The sequence below is a fragment of the Corylus avellana genome, chromosome ca1, assembly GCF_901000735.1.
Source record: "Corylus avellana chromosome ca1, CavTom2PMs-1.0".
In the NCBI taxonomy this organism is placed as follows: Eukaryota; Viridiplantae; Streptophyta; class Magnoliopsida; order Fagales; family Betulaceae; genus Corylus; species Corylus avellana.
Window position 1 is genome coordinate 35,298,271 of NC_081541.1, and position 12,317 is coordinate 35,310,587.

General features: G+C 33.2%; 1 protein-coding gene across 1 annotated transcript; it reads left to right on the forward strand.

Moving 5' to 3' along the window:
* Window positions 1-9,917: 9,917 nt before the first annotated feature.
* Window positions 9,918-11,366, forward strand: LOC132170937 (uncharacterized). The gene is made up of 2 exons (XM_059582100.1): window positions 9,918-9,977; window positions 10,485-11,366. Exons 1-2 carry the CDS (start codon window positions 9,918-9,920, stop codon window positions 11,364-11,366), a joined length of 942 nt encoding a protein of 313 aa, XP_059438083.1.
* The last annotated feature ends 951 nt before the right edge of the window (window positions 11,367-12,317 follow it).

Below are 12,317 nucleotides of genomic sequence, written 5' to 3' on the forward strand. Positions count from 1 at the left end.
AATTGGCGTTTCGTGTTGACGAATCACCTTCTCCCACGGAATCAAGTACCCCACATGAGATTATTAAACATGAACAATTGTAGTGATTTAAATCGCTTAAGTTTCAACGTTCATGAAATCTCATATCAAGGAAAGCATTAGGGTTTTATTCCTTAATGTTTTAAGGCCAAAGAAAGGTCATTGAGGAACATTTAGTGAGTTCCAATAAGGCTTTGGCCTGCACCCTAATAGAAAAGCTTTAAAGTAAAACTTTTTACAGTTTCAAAATGTGCTTGAGCACATTATGGAAATGAAGGACATAACAGCTCATTATAAAGTCCCTAAAGGTTGAGTTTTTGAGTCATTATGGTCAATTTTATTCTCTCATCTAAATATGATATTTTTTCAAATATCTTGTGGCACACATAAGGATAACTGATCAATTAAGGAATTTCTGATCATGTGTGTTCAAGAAGATGAGAGATTAAGACATGAGAATCCAGAAAGTTACTCATGTTGAGGGAAAGACCTTTATAGGCAACCATGTCCAATAGTTGATGAATGAGAACAAGGTGCCAACAAAGTGTTATGGCAATTAAGATACTTGTTTTTCTCACACTAAGAAAAATTATGGGCATATAAAGAATGATTGCATAAAGTATTATAAATGACTTAAAATAAAGGTAATCTCATACACCTAGTGTGTCATGAATCTCTTTTATTGACTCTCCTAAGGACTATGTGGATTGAATTTGGTTTAGCGGTCCACGTTGTCAACATAATGCAGGGTTTTCTAAATAATACTTATTTACAATTGGAGGTTGTTGGGATCCATAGATTAATTTTAAAAATTCAGTTATGTCATTTTGACCTTAATAATGTTTTTATATATTCCACAATTCTTTTAGAAATTTAATTTCTATTTTAGTTTGTTAAAATCAAGTTTGAACATTATTAAAATTTTTGAGTGGAATATTAAATTAATGGTCTATTTAAAATTGATCTAGATCCCAATTTTTGGAAAATTAATCCCTTCATATAAATGTTGACATAAAGCAGAGTCTTATGAATGAGAAAATCCTTTATGTTATGGCATTGGAGATTGGAATATATTTCTATAAAGAATAAAAGGGTCGATAAATGATAGAGTTTTTATGACTCTTGAAATTTACTACTTTTGGTATTTATGTGGACTGCATTAAGGAAAAGCAGACCAACTATACCACTAAAGGTGCCAACAAAAGGATTTTTGAAATTCTTGAGATCATGTACAAGTGTAACATTTTCAATACTTTTTGCCTAAATGGTTAGAGATATCCTATCTCTTTCGGTAATAACCATATAAGGTTTATGTATCTCTATCTTCTAAATCATAAGGTTGGGGCATTAAATGCTTTCAGTACCTATAAGGTGGAAGTAGAGAAACAAAACAAAAGAAAATCGAGATCGTGAGATCTGATAGAGGCAGATAGTATTATGGTAGGTACACGAAAAGAGGACATGAAAGGTAATGTTCTATTCTCCTAATGAAGTGAAGCCTTGAAAACCGTTGTGTATACATTTAACTCGATTCCAATCAGAGTTGTCCATAAGACACCTAAATTAAGGAATGAATGAAACCAAGTTCAAATTGTTTACACATATGGGGTTGTCTTGCTATAGTGAGGATTTATAATCCACACCTAAGGTAATTAGCTTCAAGGACAACTAGCGGAATTTTATAGGTTATACAGTAAACTCCAAGGGGTTTAGGCTTTACTGTTCTTCATTTAGTCCTAGAATTGTTGAGTCTAATATTAAAAATTTCTAGAGAACGCTGAACTTAGTGGGAGTGCTTATCCTTAAGGGATTAAATTAGAGGAAGCACAAGAGTTGACAGAAGCCCCTTCACATGAAGGGTGTTTGATTGTGCTTAAGAAAAATCAAATTGATTATCTTCAAGTACAATCGGTTTCAGAAACAGTCAACTCATAAGGAACAAGTTCAGAATGAACCTACTCAGACTTTGTCAAAAGTAAATGAAGTAGGATTAAGAAGATTCTCTAGAATAAGGCGACCAACAATCTCTAGTGATTATGTTGTATACTTCCAGGAGTCTGATTTTTATGTCGGACCTAAGGACGATCCAAAAATTTGTTTTCACATCTTTTTGGGTGGAGATAACTTCACATTATGTTTCAATGCCATGAAGGAGGAGATGAAATCTTTGGCTAAAATTCAAGTCTGCAATCTTGTTGACTTACCAAAGGGAGTTGTAGCCATAGGCTGTAAATGGGTTTATAAAACCTAAAAGGATGCTTCCGGGTAATGTTGAACGATATAAAGTTAAACTTGTAGCCAATGATCTTACTCAAAAGGAAGGCATTGATTATCATGGTATGAGTAGCTCATTTTGTTTTAGAGCTATATCAAAAGGATGTGAAAAACAAGAATAAGGATCTTAAGGAGGAGGTGTACATAAGACAACTTAAGGGGTTTTATTAATAACAGTCAGAAAGCTTGCAAATTAAGGATATCTGTTAATGGACTAAGATAGGCCTCTCACTAGTGGTGTATAATACAAGGTTGTTACCTTACATGGGTTTATTGAGAACCATGTTAATCATTGAATATACCTTAAGGTCAGTGGGAGTAAAGTTACATTTCTTTTAGTCCTGTATATAGATAATATTTTGCTTGCAAGCACTAATTTAGGTTTGCTACATAAAGTTCCTCTCACTAAAGTTTTTTGGGAGAGATTCAGAATGAAGAACTATGAATCTTCAGTAGCACCTATTATTAAAGGGGATAATGTCCCAAAATGTATTGGAACAAAGGCAAATGAAAAATATTCCATATGTATGCATAGGTCTACATTAGACCTGACATTGAAATAGCAGTTGGACTATTGGGTCAATATAGTATTATGGAATATGCAATGAACCAAGAACTACAGTTTAACCTAAAGATACACTTACCATTTTGTGGTGTTTATTCAGGTTTGATTTTTGCTAAATGTGTAGATAGTAGAGAATCAACTTCAGTATATATGTACTGAAGATGCAGTAAGCAGACTATAGTTGCTACATCTACCATGAAAGCAAAAGTCATTACATGCTGTGAATTAATTACACAGGCATTATGGTTGAGACATTTTTGTTAAGGTCTCAAAATTGTTGATTTTATAGTTAGACCCATAAAGATCTTCTGAGTTAATTCTACTATAGTTATTTTTCTAAGAATAAACTGAGTAGAAGCAGAAGTATGTATATCGACATAAAGTATCACTATGAAAGAGAACATTAAGTGACAATAAGTGTCTATTGAGCATATAAGTATTGAATTAATGATTGCGGATCCCATGACTAAAGGTTTACCGGTAAAGAAAGTATAAAGTCATGAGGAATATATGAGATTCATTAATTCATTTATGCTTAGTTTCTCTTTAATTGGTCTATAGACATAAAGGTTATGTTATAAAGATTTTTGTGCGCATATATATCATTCTTATCCGTGGGGATAAAATTAAAGTTGGACCCGAATGACTTATAGGAAGTTCATTCATAAAGTACATTATCCATAAAGTACTCATTTAGGGAGGTATTGCACATCGTGATACATGGAAGGGACGGCTTACCATATAAAAGCTTTACCACCATGATTCGTGTGTAGTATTCCTTGAGTGAGTGGGAGGATTCCATGAAAGGTTGGAATAAATAAAGTATTGGCCATATCATAGAACTGAACACCATAAGGAATTTATGTGTCATAAGGGCCAAGTGGGAGAATGTAAGAAATTTCATTTAAAGTATGTCCCTTATGTCACATATATTGTAATTATAAAATATATGTAATTACGGTGTTCAGTAATTTATTCCAATTAAAGCTTATTGTGTAAATCAAATATTCTGAATTAAATTACTGATTTAATTCTTGTGGAACAAGTATTTGATTTCAATCAAATATTCTGAATTAAATCACTGATTTAATTCTTGTGGAACAAGTATTTGATTTAATTAAAGATATTATTTTTGTGGAATCAATTAGTTGTATTGATTTGATTTTTATTCATTGATGAGAGGAATAATTAAGGTAACAGCTTTAATTGAGGGTCCCTGATCTACCTATAAATAAGGCCTATATATTCCATTAATTGGCACTCACTGGTAGGCATAGGTCAGAAGAATCTCTCAATAATTTTGTTTTCTAGTTTGGTTACTGTGAAGTTGTTCTTCAAGTTGCTTGAGTAAAGCAATGGCCGGAGGTACATATATATTAAATTATTTCCGCTGTTAGTTTTATTGTTAATTAGCATTTAATATATATAGAATTTCTTACATTCTTCCCATTGGAGTGGTTACAGCAAAACTAACCTTTGGGCATGCTACCGCTAGTCTACATAACTTAGCAAAGACGGTAGACATGAAAGAATTGGTAGCCCTTGAATCAAATAAAATGGATGCTTTAAATCCAAGAACAGGAATGGTATCTCCACATCTTATTCTTCTTTAAGCTTCCTTGGAAAGAGGAAAAAATCCGAGCTAACGCCAATGGTTTTTGTGCCTTCCCATGTTGTGGTACTGATACCTTAGTTGTGCAAACTTGCTAAAGTGACGAGCTTGGCCATGCTGATCGCATACTCCCAAGCCAACTCTACAAGCTCGAAGCTCCCCAATGAACCTTATTGCAATGCCAGCATGGAGCCGATGCTTGATTCTTTTAATATTGCTATTGACCATTAAAAAATGTCATTACCTAATTCACTATCGACCGACGATCTCACAATCGTAAAGGCTGGGGAAGCTTTGTCTGGCGCTCCCTTGTATTGAGTCATCTTGGACGCGGAGCTTGACCGCATCATTTCCTCGAGTTGGTGAAAACGGTCTATTCCCTTGTATTGTTAAAATTTTTGGGTGGAATATTAAATTAATGGTCTATTTAAAATTGATCTAAATCCCAATTTTTGGGAAAATTAATCCCTGCATATAAATGTTGACATAAAGCAGAGTCTTATGAATGAGAAAATCCTCTATGTTATGGCATTGGAGATTGGAATATATTTCTATAAAGAATAAAAAGGTCGATAAATGATAGAGTTTTTACGACTCTTGAAATTTACTACCTTTGGTATTTATGTGGACTGCATTAAGGAAAAGCAGACCAACTATACCACTGAAGGTGCCAACAAAAGTATTTTTGAAATTCTTGAGATCATGTACAAGTGTAACATTTTTCATACTTCTTGCCTAAATGGTTAGAGATATCCTATCTCTTTCGGTAATAACCATATAAGGTTTATGTATCTCTATCTTCTAAATCATAAGGTTGGGGCATTAAATGCTTTCAGTACCTATAAGGTGGAAGTAGAGAAACAAAACAAAAGAAAATCAAGATCGTAAGATCTGATAGAGGCAGATAGTTTTATGGTAGGTACACGAAAAGGGGACATGAAAGGTAATGTTCTATTCTCCTAATGGAGTGAAGCCTTGAAAACCGCTGTGTATACATTTAACTCGATTCCAATCAGAGTTGTCCATAAGACACCTAAATTAAGGAATGAATGGAACCAAGTTCAAATTGTTTACACATATGGGGTTGTCTTGCTATAGTGAGGATTTATAATCCACACCTAAGGTAATTAGCTTCAAGGACAACTAGCGGAATTTTATAGGTTATACAGTAAACTCCAAGGGGTTTAGGCTTTACTGTTCTTCATTTAGTCCTAGAATTGTTGAGTCTAATATTAAAAATTTCTAGAGAACGCTGAACTTAGTGGGAGTGCTTATCCTTAAGGGATTAAATTAGAGGAAGCACAAGAGTTGACTGAAGCCCCTTCACATGAAGGGTGTTTGATTGTGCTTAAGAAAAATCAAATTGATTATCTTCAAGCACAATCGGTTTCAGAACAGTCAACTCATAAGGAACAAGTTCAGAATGAACCTACTCAGACTTTGTCAAAAGTAAATGAAGTAGGATTAAGAAGATTTTCTAAAATAAGGCGACCAACAATCTCTAGTGATTATGTTGTATACTTCAGGAGTCTGATTTTTATGTCGGACCTAAGGACGATCCAAAATTTGTTTTCACATCTTTTGGGTGGAGATAACTTCACATTGTGTTTCAATGCCATGAAGGAGGAGATGAAATCTTTGGCTAAAATTCAAGTCTGCAATCTTGTTGACTTACCAAAGGGAGTTGTAGCCATAGGCTGCAAATGGGTTTATAAAACCTAAAAGATGCTTCCGGGTAATGTTGAACGATATAAAGTTAGACTTGTAGCCAATGATCTTACTCAAAAGAAAGGCATTGATTATCATGGTATGAGTAGCTCATTTTGTTTTAGAGCTATATCAAAAGGATGTGAAAAACAATTTTCTTGAATAAGGATCTTAAGGAGGAGGTGTACATAAGACAACTTAAGGGGTTTTATTAATAACAGTCAGAAAGCTTGCAAATTAAGGATATCTATTAATGGACTAAGATAGGCCTCTCACTAGTGGTGTATAATACAAGGTTGTTACCATACATGGGTTTATTGAGAACCTTGTTAATCATTGAATATACATTAAGGTCAGTGGGAGTAAAGTTACATTTCTTTTAGTCCTGTATATAGATAATATTTTGCTCGCAAGCATTAATTTAGGTTTGCTACATAAAGTTCATCTCACTAAAGTTTTGGTAGAGATTCAGAATGAAGAACTATGAATCTTCAGTAGCACCTATTATTAAGGGGGATAATGTCCCAAAATGTATTGGAACAAAGGCAGATATTCCATGTGTATGCACAGGTCTACATTAGACCTGGCATTGAAATAGCAGTTGGACTATTGGGTCAATATAGTATTGTGGAATATGCAATGAACCAAGAACTACAGATACACTTACCATTTGGTGGTGTTTATTCAGGTTTGATTTTTGCTAAATGTGTAGATAGTAGATAATCAACTTCAGTATATATGTACTGAAGATGCAGTAAGCAAACTACAGTTGCTACATCTACCATGAAAGCAAAAGTCATTACATGCTGTGAATTAATTACACAGGCATTATGGTTGAGACATTTTTGTTAAGGTCTCAAAATTGTCGATTTTATAGTTAGACCCATAAAGATCTTCTGAGTTAATTCTACTACAGTTATTTTTCTAAGAATAAACTGAGTAGAAGCAGAAGTATGTATATCGACATAAAGTATCACTATGAAAGAGAACATTAAGTGACAATAAGTGTCTATTAAGCATATAAGTGTTGAATTAATGATTGCGGATCCCATGACTAAAGGTTTACCGGTAAAGAAAGTATAAAGTCATGTGGAATATATGAGATTCATTAATTCATTTGTGCTTAGTTTCTCTTTAATTGGTCTATAGACATAAAGGTTATGTTATAAAGATTTTTGTGCACACATATATTATTCTTATCCGTGGGGATAAAATTAAAGTTGGACCCGAATGACTTATAGGAAGTTCATTCATAAAGTACATTATCCATAAAGTACTCATTTAGGGAGATATTGCACATCGTGATACATGGAAGGGACGGCTTATCATATAAAAGCTTTACCGCCATGATTCGTGTGTAGTATTCCTTGAGTGAGTGGGAGGATTCCATGAAAGGTTGGAATAAATAAAGTATTGGCCATATCATATAACTGAACACCATAAGGAATTTATGTGTCATAAGGGCCAAGTGGGAGAATGTAAGAAATTGCATTTAAAGTATGTCCCTTATGTCACATATATTGCAATTATAAAATATATGTAATTACGGTGTTCAGTAATTTATTCCAATTAAAGCTTATTGTGTAAATCAAATATTCTGAATTAAATTACTGATTTAATTATTGTGAAACAAGTATTTGATTTCAATCAAATATTCTGAATTAAATCACTGATTTAATTCTTATTGAACAAGTATTTGATTTAATTAAAGATTTTATTTTTGTGGAATCAATTAGCTGTATTGATTTGATTTTTATTCCTTGATGGGAGGAATAATTAAAGTAACAGCTCTAATTGAGGGTCCCCTGACCTACCTATAAATAAGGCCTGTGTATTCCATCAATTGACACTCACTGGTAGGCATAGGTCAGAAGAACCTCTCAATATTTTTTGTTTTCCAGGTTTATTTTTTGTGAAGTTGTTCTTCAATTGACTTGAGCAAAGCATGGCTAGAGGTATTTATATAATTATTCATTCCGCTGCTCATTTTTATTGTCAATTAGCATTTAATTATATATTGAATTCTTACAACCAAGTCTTCCACTACGACAAATTTCGTCATGGAACTGAGGAACTCCATGAATGAACATGGAGAGGTCTTTGTGGACCCAGAAAGGTCAAGAAGTCAAGATTAACCCAGAAGAAGAAGATTAAGAGAAAAATATACAAAAAAAAAAAACCCAAAAATCAATGTTGAAAAGAAGCTCAAGATTAACCCAAAAGATTAATAGAAAAATATCAAAAAGATCGAAAAATCAATACCCAAAAAAATCTCGAGATTAACCCAAAAGATTAAGAGAAGAATATATGAAAAAACCCAAAAATCAATACCCAAAAAAGCTCAAGTTTAATCCATAAGAAGATTAAGAGGAAAAGATTAGAGAGCTCAGTCAACATCAAGATTTGATACCCAAGGATTTCAGTGAACATGAAGATTGAAGAGAGCTCACAAAGTAGTGGTATGAGCTTTGTTGGTCCACGAAGACGGAGACAGAGACTCTGAGATTGTGAGATAGAGCAGAGAGAGAGAGAACGAGACAACAGAGAGAGAGGGGAGACTGAGAGAAGAGAGAAGAGAGAAAAAAAAGAAAAGAAAAGAAAAGAGAGGTGAGGGGGGAGGTGGCTAGAGAAAGAGATGAAAACTAGGGTTTTATTTTTCCTTTTATTTGATTATGCGGGGCGGTGTGGGCCTGGGATTTGAATTCACATCATCGGCTGCAATTTCCATGGCAACTTTCCCAATGGAAGAATTGAGAGACCAAATAGCACCAATGTTAACAACACTCGGTCTTGTAGAAACACGGACACCCGCACCAGTGCTAACATAGCAGAAAATCAGCACCAGAAGCTAGGGGGCGGAGGTAAGGGGGGTCGAGAGGGGTCAAATGCCCCACCTCAGCCCCCAAAAAAAAAAAAAAAAAGATTCAGTAGAATTTTTCCTTCATTCCTAGTTGCCTACTTTAGTTTTATCACAATTTTTGGTTTATGGCAGTTTCAGAATTTCAGATCCAATCTTCCAGATATTTCTCAAGGAAGAAGACGACTACGTGTACTTCAAGAGTCTTTTTTTTTTTTTTTTTTACCCAAAACGATTCGTTTAACTAAATACAAAGGGTGTGTTTTAGTAATACTACTTTACCACGGCTGACACTCTCATTATTAAAAAAAAAAAAAAAAAAAAAAACAAGACACCTACATGCCAACCTAACCACCAAATGTGACTGTGTGAGGGGTAAAGAGGTTAAGTTACCTAGGAGGCTAGGTTTACACGTTGACTAAGAAGTTAAGCATTAGTGAAATTCTAGTAGGGCTTCACTACTTAACCTATATATAAATAGTGTGAAGGGAGGCGCCAGTGAGTAGGTTTATAAGTAATTTGCGGTTCATTACTTTCAAAATTGAATTGCAAATTATTCAATCCCTTTGTCCTTATAATTGTTCAATTTTTTATTCTTCAAGACAATCAACAATTCAAATACGATGAAAAGGCGGGTACAATTGTACAAAAAGTCACATCTTTTTCTGACAATATCTTTTTCTTGAATGGTATGTAATCAAAATTTTATATTAATTTATTTTTTAATTTATTATTAAATGATAAAAGGTCTCTTTATTTTATATTTAGATTGGTCTTTTAAATTAATTGTTATATATATATATATATATATATATATATATATATATAGTTTTTGTTACATATCTTAATTGTATGAAATATATATATTGTAGTTACTTGAGAATATGGAGAACAACAATGATTCCATTGAGTTTCAATCAAACTCTAAACGAGCTCGTGTTGAAGTAGATTTAACAAATTTGCCAATAGATCCTTGCTTAAGGAAAACAATTTCTGATTATCATATTAATGATAGAGACCAAATCCGAAGAACATATTTACAATAAAAAGCTTTCCAACTAGTTAACCATGATTTTCCACAAATAGAATTTGGAAAAACATGGCGTCGTTTTAATGCAGTATGGTTCAAAGAATATGATTGGTTGGAATACAACATTTCAGAAAATGTTGCGTATTTCTCATGTTGTTATCTCTTCAAACCATATACTGGAAATCAAACAGGGGGGAACTCGTTTGTTACTGAAGGGTTTAAAAATTGGAAGAAGAAAGAGAAATTACAAAGTCATGTGAGGGCTTATAATAGTGCACATAATCAAGTACGACGAAGATGTGAAGCTTTGTTAAATCATAAACAAAACATTCTAACATTTTTTGACAAACAATCAGATCAGTAGAAAAAAGAATATAGAACTCGTTTGAATGCATCAGTTGATTGTATTCCCTTTTAACAGCAACAAGGATTAGCATTTCGTGGCCATGATGAATCTAAAGACTCAAGTAATCAAGGAAATTTCCGTGAATTGTTGCGGTTTCTTGCGAAATATAATGAGGAAATTAACAAGGTAGTCTTAGAAAATGTTCATGAAAATCATCAAATGACCACCCCAGACATTCAAAAAGAAATAGCAAATGCTGCAGCAAATGAAACTCTAGATGCTATTTTAAAAGATCTTGGAGACTCGTCATTCGCTATCTTAGTTGATGAATCTCGTGATATATTTGTCAAAGAACAATTGGCTATTGTTTTGCGTTATGTTGATAAGCGAGGAGATGTGATTGAACGTTTTTTAGGCATTATACATGTTAGCAATACTACAACTGCTGTATTGAAGATGACAATTGAGTCAGTTCTTAGCAAGCATCATTTAAGTATTAGCAAATTGAGAGGACAAGGATACGATGGAGCTAGCAATATGCGAGGTGAGTTGAATGGACTTAAAAGACTTATTTTGAATGATAACTCATCTGTCTATTATGTTCATTGCTTTGCACATCAACTTCAATTGACTTTAGTTGCTGTTGTTAAAAATCACATCCAAATTGCAACTTCTTTTAGCTTGGTTAATAGTATTTTTAATGTTGTTGAAGCATCATGCAAACGTCGTGATGCACTTCATGAAAAACAAACTGCTGAAGTTGTGGAAGCACTACGAAATAATGAAATTTCCACTGGTCGTGGCTTGAATCAAGAAATTAATCTAAAGAGACCTGGAGATACGCGTTGGAGTTCTCATTATGGTGCAGTTGTTAGTTTTATTTTTATGTTTTCTTCTGTCATCGAAACGATTGAAGATATTGTGGAAGATGGTTTATATTCTGAACAGAGAGCATAAGCAAATATACTAATTCAATCGTTTCAGACTTTTAAATTTGCTTTCAATTTACATTTTATGAAAAATGTTTTGGGAATTACAAATGAGTTATCTCAAGCATTACAAAGAAAAGATCAAGATATTCTGAATGCGATGAAGTTGGTTGAAGTTTCAAAACAGCGTTTACAGGCTATGAGAGAAGATGAGTGTCACTCTTTATTGGAAGAAGTTTATGTGTTTTGTACCAAAAACAATATTATTGTTCCCAATATGGATGATTTGTACCAGCCTCGATCACGATGAAAGCTCAAAGCATGAAAAATTCACATGATTATCGTGTGAGATTTATTATTCTATTATAGACATGCAACTCTAAGAACTTAACAGTTGCTTTAATGAGGCAAATTCTGAATTATTACTGTGTTGCGTGCTTAAGTCCAGATGATTCATTTGCTACATTTAATAAGAAGAAATTACTTCATCTTGCTCAATTTTATCCGAATGATTTTTCAACAGTTCAACTTATTACCTTGAACGACCAACTTGAAATATATATCATTGACCTGCGTTTTAGTGATGAATTGGCACCACTCAAAGGGATTGGACAACTTATTGAGAAGATAGTAGAGATGAAGAAAAATATCTTGTATCCGTTGGTGTATTCATTGGTAACATTGTCATTAATTTTGCCAGTTGCAATAGCAACTGTCGAAAGAGCATTTTCAGCAATAAATATTGTTAAAAATCGTTTACGTAACAGAATGGGGGATCAATAGATAAATGATTGTCTTGTCACGTATATTGAAAATGATATATTCAAGATTATCAGCAATGAAAAAATTATGCAGCGATTTCAAGATATGAAGACTCGTCGAGGACAACTCAATTAATTAACGATAGGCATGACACAATAAATTATAAGTTGCATTATATGTTTTAAATAATAATTTAGTTTCATTGAATTATTTATTG

Bases quoted from the DNA above. Each gene is read 5' to 3' on its own strand.
- LOC132170937 (XM_059582100.1), top strand. From the start codon at position 9,918: ATGGAGAACAACAATGATTCCATTGAGTTTCAATCAAACTCTAAACGA. The intron at 9,978-10,484 runs GTAGATTTAACA...CCCTTTTAACAG, and splicing joins CTAAACGAGCTCGTGTTGAA to CAACAAGGATTAGCATTTCG.